This window comes from Engystomops pustulosus, chromosome 2, assembly GCF_040894005.1.
Source record: "Engystomops pustulosus chromosome 2, aEngPut4.maternal, whole genome shotgun sequence".
In the NCBI taxonomy this organism is placed as follows: Eukaryota; Metazoa; Chordata; class Amphibia; order Anura; family Leptodactylidae; genus Engystomops; species Engystomops pustulosus.
Genome location: NC_092412.1, coordinates 85,946,680 through 85,966,945, shown reverse-complemented (window position 1 = coordinate 85,966,945; position 20,266 = coordinate 85,946,680). Strand labels below are relative to the sequence as shown.

At 37.8% G+C, this 20,266-nt stretch overlaps 1 protein-coding gene across 1 annotated transcript; it reads left to right on the top strand.

Moving 5' to 3' along the window:
- The first annotated feature begins 15,023 nt into the window (after positions 1–15,023).
- On the top strand, positions 15,024–16,727 carry LOC140117039 (uncharacterized). The gene is made up of 2 exons (XM_072133471.1): positions 15,024–15,335; positions 15,489–16,727. The coding sequence occupies exons 1-2, from the start codon at positions 15,024–15,026 to the stop codon at positions 16,725–16,727; spliced, it is 1,551 nt and encodes a 516-aa protein (XP_071989572.1).
- Positions 16,728–20,266: the final 3,539 nt, after the last annotated feature.

Below are 20,266 nucleotides of genomic sequence, written 5' to 3'. Positions count from 1 at the left end.
CAAATGTGGGTTTGGTTTGAGGAACACCTCTCACCTGCACCTCTCACATCACTCCCCTGGTCTTCAACCTATGCATTATTAAAACATCACACATATAAACTACCTTTAGTTGTTGCCCAGGTCTTTTTAGTGTTCAAATGACACTACTCCACCTCACGACTGTCTGATACTGATGGTCCATTGTTCTCAATCACGGACAACCCAGATTTTTTTTACAGGTTGTACTTAAAGGTTCTTAGCCTCCCTCAGGACATCCACACCCCTCGAACGTAATTTCCTAAGTTATATTATGGTTTCTATGTAACAGGTTATGTTATATTAATGATTTTATGTACTAAATGTCACATTATTACAACTCTAGTGAGTTGTGGAGGACCCAATCTCTTTATAACCTCAGTCCCGTTATATTAACATATGTTTGGATATGGTTTACTATAATAAGACGAGAAACCAATGTGAATGGGAAGCCCCATTTGCTAGTCAAGGGCGCCAAAATTCCTACTTGCGGCCCTGAAAGTGGCATTCAGATAAAAGGGGGGATATTTATCTTTTCTCTTTTTTGTCTTCTAGTTGTCTAGCTCCTTTTTTATGTCTAATTCCTTAGTCAAATTTGTCTTTTTTTTAAAAAGTCACTAATTTTTGAGAAAAAAAAGTCTCACAGTCGGCTGTCCGTTAAATCTCCCCCTTTCTTTATATAAAGCTTTTGGTTATACTGTCTGCATATTGCAGCCGAAAGACAGTTCACCATCAGGTTTTTTTTTGTTTTTGTTTTTTTTGTCCGCTTGTTGAAATTGACAACCCTTTTGATGTGTCTAAATAAAATTTTTAATGCATTTTTACAGCGCTGTCTAAAATTAACTTTAAAAAAAAAAAATTAACCTGAAATTTTTTTTCAAAGTGGTGAACATAGACAGGTCAGTGCTGTATAGCATTTGCACCTTTTTTTGCAACCTTTTAAAAACTCCCAGATGACGAATACATCTAACTTTAGTCTAACAGCTGGATTTGTTAGATAAATACAACAAATCTATTGAAAACAGTGCACCACTAGTGCTCAAAAACTGCGTTTTGTTCTAACATTTAGAAGTAAGACAGTGATAAATCTCATGCTAGGATTTTATAACATAATGTTAGTTTTATTTTGTCTTATTGACAACCTGCAATCACCTGACACTAAATTCTGAGAAACGATAAAAACATAAAAATCCATGAAATGCTACAACCTTTGCTTTATGTGGTGGTTGAATCCAGCTTTTACTTAGAGCTCTTTTGTCAGCAGCTTAATTATTCTAAGGTTAATTATCAGTTAAGTATCTCGGTTAGGTTTTATCATCAATCTGGGATCACACTAGCTACACGTGTGCATTTAGGTTTGCTGCATAGATTGATAGGGAGAGTGGGAGAAGAGCAGTACAGCTGACAAAAACATTTTGTATAAGAAATTAAGCTACTGCCAGGGAATGAACTCATATGTTAAGAATATAATCATAAGAAGACACATGGGAACTTGTAATTACACAGCTTCACAATGAAAGGAGCAGAGTTTCTTCTGTTGGGAAGTAGTGAAAAGAATCATAAAATGTGTGTAATGGAAGAATCTGTCAGACAGTAAAAGTGATGAATATAACCAATTTATTACTGTCTGTCAACCATGGCTCATCAACCTACACGGCCAGCATTTAGACTCTTAAAAGAGATGTAATTCATTTTCTTCCTTCCTGGTTTGTGTTTGTATTGTTATTAATGATGCTCTGCCATATTATTCCAGCCAAGTGTGTGGCATTTATCTGTTGATGATGCATTCACCATTGAACGCCATTAAATATTCTGCTACTTCCACGTTGTTACCTTTCATCATGGCCAGAATAGTAACAGTAACAGTAAAGTATAAAAATATATGTCAAATTAATTTTCATTTTATCTATGGAATACAGATTTAAGATTGAGGGTTTTTTAGGTATTTAGTTCTCCTTTAATTTACTTGACTGAGTGGATATTTTATTTAGTGTAAGATCTCATGTAGTTGATCACATTGTAATTATCTGCAAGCTCTGAATGGTGCAGTGTCTTAAAGGGGATTTTTGGGGTGCAGATATTATGGACGTATCCAAAGGATATGTAGAACATATCAAAATTTATGAGGTCCCACACACAATACCATCACAGATCAGACAACACTATTATTGCATTTGCTTTGTACTTAAAGGAAACCTACCACTTGAAGTGGCAGGTATAAGAAGGAACTACCGAGCACCAGCTCAGGGTGAGCTGGTGCCGGAGCTTATTTTTGTTAGTGTTTTAAACCGCTGTATCACGGTTTAAAACCGTAAGCGCTCGGCGCTTACCATGCGTGCGACTACATAGGAAGTGAAGGAGAGCCGCGCGCATGGTAAGCACCGAGCGCGTACCTCCCTGCGCCGAAGCAGCTTCGGCCATAAAGTTTAAAAAGTGTTTTAAACCGCTATACAGCGATTTAAAACACTAACAAAAATAAGCTCCGGCACCAGCTCACCCTGAGCTGGTGCTCGCTATTTCCTTCTTATACCTGCCACTTCAAGTGGTAGGTTTCCTTTGAGGTATTATACTGGTCTATTTATTTCATGTATAGTTGTTCTAGTTACTAGTATTGGAAAACCAGAAGAAATACACTATCTGATTGAAATTAGTATTCCTAGAGGGATTAAAGCATACAGTATTTATAGTCAGTGAATAATTTCATTATAGTCATTGGTAAGCATAATCTGATTTGTGGGAATAGTTCTATGGATTAACTGTCTGTTGTATAGATTACCTATAATTACTGTTATAGAAGATACCTCATTTAATTGATTATCTTCTGTGTGATTTAGTATTTGTGGAGGTTTTTCTGACTGCATTTAATCTGTTATTACTAGTACTGTATTGTAAGCGTTGTTATCTTCCTCACACAAAGAGTATGTTAATATATTTTATACTGCTAACATGGAATGTTCTTGTGAGCCGCAAGCAGAGGCTATAGTAGGTGCACCCAAAACTTGCAATGTCACCATTGTGTCTCTGCATACCAACAAAGACTGATGGTGACAGGAGGCACCCCGTTGGACCACAGCCACAGAGAAAGGTGTGTATCAAATGCTTCTTTTATTTACAGCACCATGGGATATTGCTTAAAAAATCACCTAGACTGGACAACCCCTTTAAGCAGTGAACATTAATGTTTTATAGGCTCACACCGTGTCTGTTTCTGCCCAAGGTTTTCTTTAGGAGGACTTCCTGCTACATGCAGGTGTGTTCACCCTTAATTGAAATTTAGTTTGTTGTCATGGGCAACTAGAAATATTCTGACTTTCAGACAGCTTGATAAATCTGACCCATAATCTCTGTTCATCACTGGACCTTTTGCTTCACTTGATTACCATCTGCTCTTCTTACAACCTTCTACAGGACTTCTCCAGTGCATCCCTAATACTCTGAAACTCTGTGCCAACATGTGTCAGACTGCCCCCACCTCCCAATCCTTTAAACTTAATCTGAAAACTTATCAGTTTAGAATCACCTACAACACACAGTGGGGCACATTTACTAAGGGTCCACGCACCGCATTTCCGTCAGGTTTCCCAACTATTTCCGGCGCATTTAACAGGGGTTTTTGGTGCACGTGATCGGATTTTGGCACAATCGGGCCGATTTTTATGTGACACAAATCGGGGGCGTGGCCATCGGACAACCCAACTGATTCGGACTGAACGCAGGATTTAAAATTCAAATTGTTTTACAAGACATGCACTCACATGTAGAAGAAGGTGAACTCCGGCGGACCTCAGCATGATGTTGGTGAATCGCGCCGGACTTCATCCTCATCAGACAGTCCAGATCGGATCGTGATAGGACCGGGTAAGCAAATGTGCCCCAATAACTGCACTGCTTTGCTCCCTCACTTTGGGACTCCATCTACCCTCCATATAGATTGTGATCCCTCACGGGCAGAGTCCTCCTTCCACTTGTCTCCTGATCACTGTACTTTTGTGTTTTGCATTTTTTTTTGTCTTAATGTAATGTATTTGATCCCTTACAGATTGTACAGCACCATGGAATTAATGGTGCTCTAGAAATAAATAATATTGTACGACAGCCATGGTGCCTGGATCTATGAGTGAGTGTCCCTGGTTTATCCATGCTTTATTTTGATGGTGGATTTCCTTTAAATATCATACAGTATATAAAGCATTTAAAAAATGGAACACTAAAATCCATGAGATATTGCAATATAAACATAAAATAATTAAGCATGCATTTTGTGCTCAGCCTCAGAGTATTTTAGAGAAACATATTTTTAGAGACCATAGCTTCTGCTTTTGTTGCTGCTGCCCTAGACCATGTCTCCAAAATCAAGACAAGATGTTCAGTATTATAACCCTCGTGCATATCTCTAGCAGTACCTTCTTTGATGATGTTTTCTGACAAAAACAAGTAAATCATTTTTCACAGGAAATGGAATATGTTGTAGCTTGGTACACTTGGTGATCATGAGAACAAAGGCCCCTTGTACCTAGGACTTAATGGAGCGTCAGTGCACTTCATTCAGACAAGAAGCAGTGGACCAGCGGACAGGTGATACATTGTTTTCTTTGGAATATCCTATTCATTTTTAATCCAACTCAACAATTTAATAATAACATAACAAATCTATAGTGTGTGCTATAAAAATATTCTTTAAAGTGTATACATGGTGTTATACATATATATATATATATATATATATATATATATATATATATATATATATAGTAAAAGTAACATTTTCCAAAGGCATTGCCTTGGTTGCCATATTACCTCAATGCTTTTCAATAAAACAATTCTTTCTTATCTAAAGACAGTGCTGATCACTGCTGATAATAATTTATTAAAATGTAAAAATATGAATTTTATTTTATTAAAATGTTCCTTCTTTTATGCATTCAATCTAGCTCTGAGAACATCTATGCTCATAGTTATATATGTCTGGATTGCATTAGTAATTTGGTTCCTGAGACCTTAATATGTGTAGATTTAAGATTAGATTGGAAAGAAAAATGTGACAGACACTTTTAAATTGAACTATGTACAGGAGAAAATATTTAAAATAAATATAAATTCCTAGATCAGATGTGATGCTCTAATACTGAAAGGAGCCAGGAGTGTGAAACACTGAACGTGCTCAAGCATATCTTTACTGAAAAGTTGCAGCATACATAACAATGATAGGTAGAACTACTAATGCTATAAAAGTCCACAATCCTATTATATATAAAGTATTACACAGTGGTGTAAACTAATGGTGTAGCTTTACAGCCTAACAATCTAATAGCGCGTTTGAGTCTGATTTATTGAGGAAATAATTGGCAAGTCACACTGATAGCCTTTGATGGAAAAAAAAGAAATAAATAAATGAAAAAGTAACTCAAGAAGCCTGCCTCCAGTAACATGTTAGACATTGGCCAAAAGCAAGTGTATTACTTGATTATGCTACATACAGTGTGCTGGAGTATATGCTGGCAGGAAATAACCACAATAATCAAAGATGAAAACGTCAGGTAGAATCCTCAAGATACTTTGTGATAGTTGGAAACTTATTTGTTATGGCAAAAAACATTACTTAGATAGCACATCTTGTTTCATTCAGTCTTTGTACATTTGGGAGCATACCCTGTCATCCAGTCAATAGGATTTACAATAAAGTCATAGAATGCTCATCTTTGAGACAGGCTATGTCTAAGACATTTATGGCCTTAAGTCTTTTAGTTGGACATCAATCAGAGGTTAGATATTTTACAGATTTTTATCCTGGAGTCTCTGTAAAGGTATAACATGCATTCAGTGATATAAGAAGTTTTCTACTAAGAAGTTATCCCTGTATTACTTGATATGCAATATTATATAAACATTTAGATTCTTCTAACAAACCAATAAACAAAATAAGTTATATGCTAAGTTGTTGTGTATAACTTGAATGTTTTGTCTCTTTTAGCACTTTATGTTGACATAATTTTACCTGTTACAAGTCTATTTACCCTTACAGGAGTTTTGTTTTGTTAAAGGGGATGGGGACTGTGCATATAGGACCATGTATATATGTTTGTAATGGGGGGACTGTGTGTATTGGACCATGTATATATGTTTGTTACAATGGTAGTTGTATATACAGAACCATGTATATATGTTTGTTACAAGGTGGGGACTGTGTATATAGGACCATGCATATATGTTTGTTACAGGGGTGGGAACTGTGTATGTGTGTGGGGGTGGGAACTGTGGGGATGGTGTGGAGGAGAGGGAGAATGCATGAGGATATACAGGCACACACAGGCTGCAGCTGTGGCTTCTTGCCCTGGGCTCACCACACATCCTGGCAAGGAGCAAGGTTAATGTGAATTAAATATTTTTTTTTCAATTTAAAGAGAGAAAGAGAAAGAGCAACATTCATTCAGAGGGCACACAAAAAGTTCATGTTTTCATTTTACTGGTCTGCTGATCTTCACATTATAGTTGAGTAATGGATTTTACAACCCTTGTAATTATTTTACTGTCAGATCAAAAATCTCTTTGAAATAACAGGATATTTAAGCTTTATTTTATGCTGCACACAAATCGTTTCATTGCCATTACTTTAATATTCCTTTACAATGCTTTGTAAAAGCAACATCTAATGACAACATAAAACAAGGGAGATTGTACAACAGTTTGAAGCTTGATTGTCCATTAAAACCGATAAAACATATGGTACAATACATACCCTTATGATCTGTCTGTAAAGACTGCATTGCTAGGAAAGTTAAAAACATGAAATATATGAGGTAGTTATTACTGTAAAATAGTTTTGGGCTAAATTGAACTGTTTCTGAATATAGCGCACAGTTGTGTAAGCCACAATTTAGTTAAAAAGCATAGATTGTATCATTGCCCTTCCATGCTGATAACAGCAAGAATTTTAATGGCATACTGTACACTGGAGTGCATCCTCGGGCTAAAACTAGTGTGATTATGCAAATTACTTACACTATAGTGACACTGGTTTGTCAAAATGTGATTCTCATTATCAAGCCATATTAAAATGACTACTACATGTTGTCAGAACAAATTATGCACATATACACTATATATTGTCTAAAAATGTTTAAATTAGTATATAATGTAGTATATGAAAGAATTTCACTGGAAAGCTTATCTATACCTCAAATTTTTCATTTTTACATATGAAATCTGTAGTTTATTTTTTTTTATAACAGGAAATGTATTGTCCCAGTAACATTCTCTACAAAAGTCAAAGTCCAGCATTTCTACACGTGTCAAGCCTCAATCATGCTGGCTCTAATGTGGACAAAGCTGAAAAAAACTGTGGTCTTGTGAAATCATAAAATGAAGCCCTTTCTCAGGAACCAAAGAATAAACAAAATACAAAATATAATGGATTTGAGAACACTGAAATAATACAAAACAAGGTTAAAAAATGCTGTTTTTGGTGACTCACTAATGTATTGTGCAGGTTACCGTTTTGAGTGGTCGTTTGCCTTGAATTATATTGATTATGTAGCAGACCAGACCTACAATATGTTAGGAGGGGAATAAAAAAATATTTAACAAGATTTTGCAAAATGTAACAGGTAAGGGCAAGTGAACCTTTATTTTATACAATGCATTAGTATTGTAGAGCAGAGCATTGGGCTGGAACCAGCACTCAGCGCATCGCTGGTTCAAGTTCAAATTTGTATACAGTAAAAAAAAGTTTAAAAAATAAGTTTAAAACATTAAAATAAAAATATAAGCCCCTAAAATGTCACTTTCCCATACAAACACTTAATAAAAGTATAAAAAACACAAATACACAAATCCCTTCCACCGACATATTTGGTATCGCCACATCCATAACAATTTGTGGAATAAAACAGAATCATTATTTGATCTGCCACTGCAGCGATACTCGTCATTGGCTCCGTGTCACCATGAGGTCCATCACAGGCATTGTGACTTCAGCCGCACGCTGACATTCTACTATGTGCGCCTGCATCGGCAAACACTATGATGTCAGTGAGCAGCTGACATAATTTTGCCAAATGTCTGTTTTTTCCATAACTTATCACAAAAGATATCATCCAAATTTGTAAACCAATTTGAAGTACAAGTTGTCTCAAGAAAACAATCTCAAAATCGCCTGGATATCTCATAGCGTTCCAAAGCTATCAGTACTTATAGTGACACAGGGCAGATTTGAAAAATGGGGCTGTGTCCTTGAGGCCAAAATAGTCCTGAAGGGATTAAAGACATTCATTTAGTTTCACTTGTCAAAGAAATATTTAATTGCTAAACCCATACAAAACTTCAGAATATTTATTAACATATCAATTTTTTATTGGATTTTCCATACAAACATGAAAAAATAAAGGCAACAAAAATATGTGCATGGTGTTATTGACACAATTCAACATGTCGGGCAATAATGTCACCATATAAACTAGTGTTGCTTCCCGCTTTTATATGAGATTAACGAAAAGAAAAAAAAGAACAAAAGAAGAATAGGAAAGGATAAACGCAGTCCAGCTTCAAGCAGAGTCCACGTGGAATAAAATCTGTCTTGAAACCACGTGGACTCTGCTTGAAGCTGGACCGCATTTATCCTTTCCCATTTGAATGTACTCGGAGCCGAGGTTGTTGTCCGTGCTCACTGCATCCACGTGAATTCATCAAGTCCTCTATGCCCAGGTGAGCTGACTTCTATTTTTTCTATTTTTTCAACAAAAGAAGAATGACCCATTCCATATGTATTGGTGCGTACCCTATTCAACATTTCAGAGAAACCAGAAATGTAATTAATCTTACCTTTAAATAACAATTGACCAATGCCATGAAGTGATGTTATCACCTGAATTGACATGTGAAAGTTGCCCTTGACCAGGTGGAGAGATTAGCTTAGGGCTGATCGCGATTTTCATAGCCATTAAAATGTTGCAAAATGAATAAAGACCAAACACCACATCTATCAATCTGACCATCAGAAATGCTAGAAAAAAAAAACAGACTGACAAAGCCGGACTTATGATACATGTGTCACAGAGCCCAATTAAAGTCAGAACCAGCAGTAGAGTGAAAAAGAGAAGTAGCATATTTCATTTAGACTTTCTCTATCTTCACATATATAATACACACCTGATTTTGGCTTTCAATGTTGAGTGTAAAAATGTTAATTTTGAAATGCAGCCTAATAACTTAAATCTATATTTTCAATGTATGTGTTTCCTTATGATATATCAAAAGGAAATGTGAATCCCTAACCTGAACAGATGACTGTTAGGATTTTCCAGCTGTTACAGTACTAGATACAAGTCTCCTGCTCAGTTTAAGGTATTTTTCTTGCCTTTTCTAAACATTTGTTGCTAAGTTACGGAGCATTTGATGCTGACATCATTAGACTTCTCATGCTATGGCTCTTTTGAACAAGGAAGACATTTGTAAGCAATGCACACTGATGCATTTCAATGCTGCAAGCTCATCTATGACTACTATTAAAAAAGAGCAGTCACATATCAATACTACATGGTTGTTGTATGAATATACAATATTACGAGACATGGCAATTCCAACAGCCATGATATTCTTTTATAAAATGCATTATTTTCTGCAGTACTTTTAATAATTATATGTTCATTTTCAAATGTCAGCAAGTCTTTTACACAAAATCTCAGCGAAGCATGGTCCACCTGATTAGATGCCCTTATTTCTGCAGGGGCCATTATTCTTATGAAGATTATTTTAATGCACTTAAATGAGCTGAAGTTCATGCACCCATAACCTAATTACTCCATCTAAAATGTATTATGCACTCTAGATAAACTCTGACTTTTTTATTGCTGAGGTGCCTTATTAAGTGAACTGTATTGTTAACGTGCAGTATTGAAAGTTCTCTGTCAGTGCTTCTTATAACTGCCATCAATTGCTTTAGGGATGAGATAGGATATGAATATTTCAATAGGTTTTTTCAATGCTCACTTCAAAAGCTGTTGTAGTCTCAGCCATTTTGATCCACCATTTGCAAACTATTACATTAATTCTTAAACTGATACATAAATGGTATTTCATCTATATTTTATGACATGCAATTTATGAACACGCATTTTAGTAGAAACCCAGATGGGATCATCGGCAGCTTAGAACATACAAGCGATAGATAATTAGGTCGAAGTGGTCCTGAGCATAGGAAAATCAATTCATTTATTTATAGTATCTCGCAAAGAGGATCATGTTTGATTTCAAAGGAAGCAATGTATCTTCCTTTTATCTGATCAACATAACATGGATTGCCAGTGTTTACAATAGTTTCTGTCTAAAATGAATTGACTGAAAGAAATAGCATTCAATGCAATAGATGATGTACAAATAGAGAGAGACATACTGTTTGAGGCCAGGTACTCACAAAAACAGGTTCACGGCCATAGCACCTTCTGCGATCAACCCACCACGATTTATATAAGAAGCAATGTAGATGAGAGTTTTATAAATTTCATCTACATGCTGTTGGAATGGTAAAAAAAATGTTATGTTGTGTTTTGTGACTCATGTTACAGCATGTTACTTATTGTTGTCTATGACTTAAAACCATGGCACAAATAAGCTGTCTCCAATAAGAAGTCAGAGGAAATACATTGAAATACTCAGTATTAAGACTTCCATTTTGAACGCCAGTTTTACTCTGCTGGCAGATTAATTATTAGGCTCAAGCCTCTTATTAGATCTGGACAGTGTATGTAATAAATCTCTTCCAGCTCATACCTGTTCAGACCAGGTATAGTTTAACACCCATAGCACTTCAATTATGACCGTGAGCTATCTGTACATGTTGCAGATATTAAATCCACACAGATTTTGATGCATAAAATAAAGTGAAATACAGTGGATATGATTAGGTAAAAGTAATGTAGTAACGATGAGGTTTTTTTCCATACGGAAATTGTTGCTCAGTGTGTTGCTTCCTTGACGATTTTTGCATGTGTTTTTTTTTGTACATGGAAGACTATAGAAGAATGAAAATCTGTGTCAAATCTGAATTAACATGTGTTTTTTATTCTGAATTTCCTGAGACTAAGGGGCAGGGAAAAAACTGCATGTGGAAAATCTGCATGAAAAATGCAAAAAAATGGTATACTAAATAGACAGATCCACATGTAATCCAGATGTAAAATAGACATAAAAATCATGTGTATTGCAGATTTTCAGTTTTTTTACAATACAATCCACAACTTAGGGGTAACTCTAAGGAGGATATTCCTTTATTGCATTTTGAGATGCAGTGCAATCGGATGTGGGAGGGGCTCTGCCGATTGCATACCAACATGGTGCAACTACAGAAAAATAAAACAAAGTTATGACATTTGAGAGAAGAGAAGTAAAAATGGAAATACAAAAACAGAAAAGGGCTTCTGCAGAAAGGCAGCACTCTTATGCGGCACAAATAATGTTTCATAGGCTCCAGGACTCGGGTCCCTACCGTGTGCTTTGGTTCAGGTCCCCACTCAGGCCTGTCAGCAGCTAATATGACTCATTGATGCAGGATTGGCAGCCAGATTTATTGCCTGGGTCTTATAAAGTTGATGACACAAGTCAAAATAAATATATTATCTCGTATATGCATTTTGGAAACAGTATATGCATCATACATTTCTTTTCTTGCAATGTAGTTGAGATACACTGGATTAGCTATATTCATGACAGATACATATCAGCTGATCATGGTGAGTAGCGATTATGCTCCATTTACATCTTGTGTTGTCTTCTTTGAATGCAATGATAATGGAATAGAAGATGAATGCTCTAACTATTGTGGATGTACTTAGCCACTGTTATTTGACTATATACTCTCCTTCTGACATGAAATGGTTAATGATCTCCTAAAAGTAGGAGATATCTAGAAGCTTGTAATCATAAATAATAGTGCATAGGATAAGAATGATGGATTTACAACGTTTATTGGCCAATTGTCTCTGCAATAACTTTAATTTTTACAGTTGCACCACTGCCATTCAATATATCAATGCCAACATTTCAAGAAGCCATCATTTGGGATAATAGCAAAAACAGGAGATACATTTCCCTCCCTGACTCATGTTCAGGGCTTCTCACCTAGCCAAACTAGTTCCATGCACTGCAGTGACAAGGAAAAATGGAAATGTCATATGGCTTCTTGGAAATCAGGTATTGATGTACAAACAAGTACCTTATGTAAGGCATACCTAGAGTCATATTTCCCTTTTTCCTAATTTGGAAAACTTCCTGTTCCTTACCCAGAATTCTATACACAACATGTATTGACATTCATATCTCATAATAGAGATGCATTATCTTTCTTGATGATAAATAGTGATGAGCATTTTGCAATATAAGCATAGCCTAAAGTTTGATATAATAAGCAGTAAAATAATGGAAATCTTTTACGTTCAGAATTGAAATGAAAGTTTCTTTGCTGTATGCACTGTATGCCTCCTACTAAACTACACTCTCCATCACCATTGTATTTCAATCCAATTATCATATCTCCATTAGATTGAAATGAGTGCTCTATGAAAAGATTATTGGACTTAGAGAGTAAATATCTCATCTGTATGAAGTAGGGACATTCACAAACAAACCTACTTGCACAATGACAATACAGTCATCCCTTAATGCTACTTTACACAAAAACAGTAACTAAAACGCACATCTGGGAGTATAGTCTTTTTATGCATACAAATCAATTAAAGAAAAAATGAAATATATTTGCCATTTAAACAAGAAATATTTCACAATACCTAGAGAAATTGATAAGGAAAACATTTTTAATTTTTAGCAGGATAAAATACCAGGATTTTTTTTTTGTTTCAGTTATGCAAGTTAAAGAAACTATTGTGACAAGTGTGAAACATTGTTTTTAAGTAGGTTTTCCCATTAAAAGCCCAATTCCCCTTTTCACAGAGTTCCTTGTCTCAATTACTCTATCAGTTCCTTAAAATAAGTAATGGTTTTGTATTCCAAGAGTTGGATGAACCCATAAGACCTTTGACTTTTATAGACACATTGGGCAGATGTATCAATGGCTTTTACACAGTTTTTTACAAGACACTTTTACAACTTGACAATAGGGATATAACCTTCTTAAATGTGATGTTGGTAAATGGAAAAGCTCTATGGTGAAAACATTATGCAAATATCCCCAAATCCAAAAACAGCCCATGGTGTACTTATCTTAATAAACCTGTTATAACACACAGGAATATTGTTCTATCTAGAAATCTAAAACTTAAGTAACTAAGAAAGGAAGGTCAATTATTGAATAACCTAATTTACTATATAGTGATCTATAATGTAATTTATATTTGTATTTAAAGGACATCTACCACCAGGATAAAGGATTGTAAACCAAGCACACAGACATACTGGTGTGTGCCCCATCTGGCATTATCTTCTCTTTTCTTTTTAAACTTTTTATGCCATTGTTTTTAAGAAAAAGGGCTTTGGAATTTATATGCAAATGACCCCTATGGAGCCTAGAGCCCTCAGACTCATTCGCATAAAGAAGGGCAGAAGGAGATAAAGAGGAGCAGATCCTGACAGAGGGGTCACACACCATTATGTCAATGTGCTTGGTTTACAACCATTCATCCTGGTGGTAGATTTTCTTTCATTTTGATTTTATTAATCTATCATAGTTAATAAAAGGAATGTTGTGTAATTAAGTTGACCAAATTGAAAAAATGTTGATACCCCATTTTTGTAGGTGACACCAACTATTATTATTTTTCTGTTCTTCTCTCTATATCCTGATTTAATTTAAGGAGATTAAGATTATACTGTAGAAAACGGGAGGGCAAGCTAATTTTAGGCGTTGCCGGTATGTATGCTTGTCAAGGAGATATTAATTGTGAATGTATAAGATTGGTTTAACTATAGGGTAATTACAAACTTTGTTTAAATATTTGGCATCTATTGAAGCGTCCAGGCAGCTTTTATGACATCTTGGAGCTTTAACAGCCTGATAACCTCTGACCTGAAGACTGGTCTGTTCAGACCCCAAAGGACATTTGGTCTCCCTACCCCCCCTCTTCTGCATCAGGATTTGGAAACAAAAGACTGTTTAAATATTCCTGGACTCTCCCCCCTCATTAAAACTTTGCCCAATCGTGAATGACCCTCTGGACTAATTAATGAATGGGAGGTTCTGAAATCTGAACCAAACTGAGAAGTTATAAAACAATATGAAATCCAAGAATTGGTGTTCACATTTTGGGGGCTGCTTGACAAGCTGAGTGTGTTCCTTATTTCTCCCACCTCCAGGGATCAGGATTTACTTTAAGTTTGTAAGTTTCTGTTATTTTTCTCCCTTTTTATTTTATAACTGTTTTGCCGTGTTGTGTGTCATTTTATAATTCTTTTGTTTTTAATATCTTTTTATGCACTGATCAACCTTTTGTAATTAAAGCTTTTCACTTTAATTTTGGTCCCTGTATGCTCTGCGAACTCATAGCCTTGTGAAGTGTGGTTAACTGTGGTTGACTGCTGGAGTGCTGAGTGTGCATGTCTAGTGGTGTGACAAAGTGACTGCTTGAGAGCAAGAATTGATGTAGAGTGGGATACTTATTGGTCCCAGTATAAATGCAATAAGTGGTGGCAGCAGGTCTGGTTCTGGTGCTGGAGCTGTATGAGGTGTGATTTAGGCTCAATTTGTGTCCTGAGTGAAAGGTGAGTGCAAGTTTGAGTAGGCTAAATTAACCCGTACAGTTGCACCCCAAGTCACGTGACGAGGCGGCGGCGTCCTCGCCGTGACAAATTGGTTGGCAGCGGTGGGATAAATTCATTTTTGTCAGAGCATTAAGTGTTGGGATTAAGTAACTAACCCCTGCACTTAAGGACTAGTGGAATCCTTGCGAGGAGTACCCTAGTTTTACACGGACCAAATCAGTGCTGTTCTAAGACACACGTGCAAACAGTTTCCCTTCCCCCGTTTTTCTTTTCTATCTTTTATTTGGCAAAGGTTGCACTCAGTGATGGCAACCATCTACAAGAGACAGAGCAAGGAGGCTCTAGACCACCTCTGTGAGCAGAGAGGCATCGACCCGGCTGACAAGTCCAAAGAGCTGCTGGTTTGTGCTTTGATGGAGCAAGATGCAGAGCAAGGATCTGGCACGGCTCAAGTTAGCCAAGATATGGACATTAATCCTGGAAGAGTTTCCCCTGAGGCTACCCACAGCAGGAGCCCTCAGGTAGGCATGGATTTGTCTCTACAAATGGCCCTACAGCAGCTAGGTGACTGTGATCCTAGCCTGCGCCTGCAGCTTATCCTTCAGTTTAATCAGGCGGCCTCAGAGCGAGAGAAGGAGAGAGCAGCCGCAGAGCGAGAGAAGGAGAGAGCGGCCGCAGAGCGAGAGAAGGAAAGAGCGGCCGCAGAGCGAGAGAAGGAGAGAGCGGCCGCAGAGCGAGAGAAGGAGAGAGCAGCCGCAGAGCGAGAGGAGAGAGCGGCCGCAGAGAGAGAGGAGAGAGCAGCCGCAGAGCGCCAGGCTGATAGAGAATTCAGGCTGGAAATGGCGCGTATTGAAAGGGGTATCAATTCTGTGCAACCCCAATCCCAAGATGTAGACCCCAGAAGACCTTGTCAAGAACGTTTTCCAGTACTGGACAAGGATGGGGACTTGGACATTTTTCTGCGGTCGTTTGAGAAGACCTGCAGACAATACCATCTGCCCTGTGAGCAGTGGGCACAGTATTTAAGCCCAGGGCTAAGAGGCAAAGCCCTGGAAGCATTTGCTGACCTTCCTCTTGAGCCTGATGAGGACTATGACGCTATAAAAGCTGCTTTGATTAAAAAGTACAACTTAACTCCAGAGGTGTACCGCAAGAAATTCCGGAGTGTAAAGCGAGAAACAACTGAGAGCTACGCTGATACAGTAGGCAACTTACGGACTACCTTTCTACAGTGGATCCAAGGACTTTCTGTCAACAGCCGTGAGGACCTGGAGGATCTCATGATAAAAGATCAGTTTCTGCACATTTGTCCTGTGGATGTACGACAGTTTGTTTGTGACAGGGAGCCTAAAACTGTAGATGAAGCTGCGCAGATTGCAGACTCCTATACTGCCAACCGGATGCCTGAAGCCAAGAGGGAAACATCCCCCCAAAGGTCCTCCAGCTGGAAGGAGAAACAAGCCAGGACAACCTCACAGCCTTCTGTCTCCAAAGTGGGTGAGAACCTTACACTGAGGGAGTCTATAAATCAGCGGAATATGCGCAAATGTTTTAATTGTAACAAAGTGGGTCATCTGAGGTCTGCGTGCCCAGAGAGAGGGGCGACTGTCTACTCTACAGTACCAGTAGTCATGCTGCTTTCTGGTGATATGGACAAGTTACAGCACCACATGCAGACTGTGATAGTGGGTGATAGAGTCACCCAGGGATTAAGAGACTCAGGGGCAAGTTATTCTCTTGTTCGCCCTGAGGTTATAAACCCTGAGGACATCATTCCAGAAAAGACTTTGCCTGTGAAGGGGATAACTGGGTGCCATCCAGGAGTGCCCGTTGCCAAGGTTTTTATGGACTGGGGTTCTGGTAGAGGTATCAGACAAGTGGGAGTGTCACAAGAATTGCCTGTGGATGTATTGTTGGGAAATAATTTGGGAAAAATGACAACTGTGTATGTGCCTGATGTACAACAATCATATGAGAAAATGGGCAGAAGCCCAAGGGGACTGGTCTAGGAAGGAGGACAGGATAGCAAGAGCAAGGCTATGCCTGCTCCAGAACCAGAGGTGTCCCAGTATGAGGAAGCTACGGGGGAGGGGGTGGTGAATGGGCCCCCAGAGATAACCCTGCAGTCACCAGATATGGTGAAGGGTGTGAGAGGCTGCCAAGATGGAGTCTCTGAATCTGCACCTCAAAGCTCTAAGGTCCTGAGTGTGGATCTGGTGGAGGCCATTACTCAAGGAGAGGTCCTAGAGCAGACCGGGGGTGTCCAGATGAGTAAGGCTCAGAGCATGAGCCACAAAGATGCCTCTACTCAGACTGGGGAGATGCAGTGTGTCTATGAGCCAAAGACAGCGTGTACACTAGAACCAGTGCTGAGAGAGGAGACTGGAGTCCACAGTAAGGTCGGGTTCCCAGTGATGAGTGTTGCCAGTGCGGTTTTGGGGAGCGATCAGAAAGCAGAGCAGGAGAGCGTTCAGTCAGTGGTCCAACCTAAGCCCTGTAGTATCAATGGTAGAGGGAGGAACCCCAATAGCCGCACAGCTGGAAAACCAAAACATAATGTAATTGGGTACAGTAGTCCTACACTTAACTCCATTGGCATTTCATCCAGCAGGGAGAGGGTTAAACGTTTCACACTTGGGAGAGGGGACACAGAACTTAGTGTTTCTGCAGCACAAAGCCATAAAGTCAGCAGGGGGTCCCAGCACAGCAGTGTACAAGTGACCAGGGGAGATATTACTTGACCTTATACACAGGACAAAGGACCAGATGGTTGATGTGCCCAGGTAATCACATCTTATTGCAATGATTTTTATGGTACTGAACTTCTGCAATGTATTATTGGTAATTGGCTTGGGAAAATTTAAAATGGCGTGGGTCATTTCAAATTTGCCCAATCTTGAAAGGGGGAGGTGTCAAGGAGATAATAATTGTGAATGTATAAGATTGGTTTAACTATAGGGTAATTACAAACTTTGTTTAAATATTTGGCATCTATTGAAGCGTCCAGGCAGCTTTTATGACATCCTGGAGCTTTAACAGCCTGATAACCTCTGACCTGAAGACTGGTCTGTTCAGACCCCAAAGGACATTTGGTCTCCCTACCCCCCCTCTTCTGCATCAGGATTTGGAAACAAAAGACTGTTTAAATATTCCTGGACTCTCCCCCCTCATTAAAACTTTGCCCAATCGTGAATGACCCTCTGGACTAATTAATGAATGGGAGGTTCTGAAATCTGAACCAAACTGAGAAGTTATAAAACAATATGAAATCCAAGAATTGGTGTTCACATTTTGGGGGCTGCTTGACAAGCTGAGTGTGTTCCTTATTTCTCCTACCTCCAGGGATCAGGATTTACTTTAAGTTGTAAGTTTCTGTTATTTTTCTCCCTTTTTATTTTATAACTGTTTTTCCGTGTTGTGTGTCATTTTATTTTGTAATTCTTTTGTTTTTAATATCTTTTTATGCACTGATCAACTTTTTGTAATTAAAGCTTTTCACTTTAATTTTGGTCCCTGTATGCTCTGCGAACTCATAGCCTTGTGAAGTGTGGTTAGCTGTGTACTGCTAGAGTGCCGAGTGTGCAAGTCTAGTGGTGTGACAAAGTGACTGCTTGAGAAGCAAGAGTTGTTGTAGAGTGGGATACTTATTGGTCCCAGTATAAATGCAATAAGTGGTGGCAGCGGTTCTGGTGCTGGATCTGTATGAGGTGTGATTTATGCTCAATTTGTGTCCTGAGTGAAAGGTGAGTGCAAGTTTGAGTAGGCTAAATTAACCCGTACAGTTGCACCCCACGTCACGTGACGAGGCGGCGGCGTCCTCGCCGTGACAATGCTTCGTATTGTTACAGGAATTGGAGTTTGGAAGTGTTTTCAAATTTTAACCTTGAAAGCAGCTTTTACTGTTACAGATTGCAGAAAGGCAGTTACATCATGACAATAGCTAACTTTAAACGACTATATCTCCTGAATCCTGCCATCTAGTACACAATTCTGGTATCAAATTAAATAGGAGAATCTCACTTTAATATGATTATGGATGGTGTATAGTTTTTCAAGGTGAAAGGGTTCAGGAGATATAGGCATTTGAAGTGTGCAGGAGCTGCAGGATAGACTTTTACTTTCACTTTTTATTATTGCAGAAGTACATGCACCCTCTGCATCTGTAGCTGAACCTAAGAAAGGGTAATGGAATAATGCTGTACATTTTTATAACATAGTTTGGTAAAAATAACTACTTGAATTGGAAAAATAAGAAAAAGCTTACTTTTTCACATTTGTAGTCAATCATTGGCAAATTTTAAATATGTAATTATTAAAACTATTCTATCAATATAAATTTCCACATGTCTGGAAAACAAACAGCGTAGAATTTGTTATGATTCGTAACACTTTTCTAGAGTTATCGTCATTTAAGTAAGTGCAGAGACCATCGGTCCTGAAGGGGTTAAAGCAAGTTCAAGAGTGAAGAAAGGCAAACACACAAGGGCGCATATGTTTTCAACGCCATATCCTTGAATTTGGCTGCACGGGACACTTTCTTATATTTTTTGTGAATTGAGTACCGAGGCACCCCTATAAAACTGAATCTGCAGTAAGTGATAGCTGTTTTCAGCTTGTATAGTACACACTGGGAGACATTTATAGTTTTTCATTTATTTATGAATAATCATTATTAAAGAGATGCTGTTGATCTTGTTTTCATGAAAAAATAACTCATTGGGGTAATTTATCTTTAGTCTAGAAATTTGCATCCATCATTTATGGGGTTTGGGGTTTTGGAAGGTATGATTTATCTTAGATGATGAAAAATATGCCATCTCAGTGTTGGGTTTTCGCAACTCTTGAAAAAAAGGCATTTTGTGAGGAGGAGACTTTTAGCACAAAAAATAGGTGGCATTTTTAAACAGCAACATTTACATTTGAAACAGATTAGGCACAACGTTTACAAACTAGTTGTGGTGAACTTTGCTGGGCGGGTGAGTTTTGTGCACATCTACTAAAAAGTTGCAAATAAAAGAGTAAAAATAGAGAAAAAATGAAGATAAATTACCCCAATTGATTAATTGATAAAATATATTGCAAAAATATAAATAGATGTCTTCTCATTAAAGTTTCCATCAAATATCTGTGAATATCTTGTGCTTATCAAACATCGGTCTTCTAAATACCATATACACTTGAGTATAAGCCTAGTTTTTCAGTACCCAAAAATGTGCTGAAAACCAAACTCGGCTTATACTCAAGTAAAAAAATATAGGTTTTACCAGGTTTTTGTGGTAAAATTATGGGCTTATACTTGGGTCGGCTTATACTCGAGTATATACGGTATATATGAGATCCTAATTTTATGGCAAGTTTTTTCATGTATTAATGTATTCATGTAATAATGACTTCTAAGTGGTTAGATGGCTGCATGGTAGTCTAACAGCTGCTGGGCATGAGAAACACCATATTGGTGGCAATTGCTCTGCCCCATGATGGTTGTAATGACAATCCAGAACCAGAGATACAGTATAATATGGAGGTAGTATATTTACAGTATACTGCA

Excerpts from the sequence above, each read along its gene's own strand:
- LOC140117039 (XM_072133471.1), top strand. The coding sequence starts at position 15,024 with ATGGCAACCATCTACAAGAGACAGAGCAAGGAGGCTCTAGACCACCTC. Across the intron at positions 15,336-15,488 it reads TCCTTCAGTTTAATCAGGCG|AGAGCGGCCGCAGAGAGAGA; the intron begins GCCTCAGAGCGA and ends GAGCGAGAGGAG.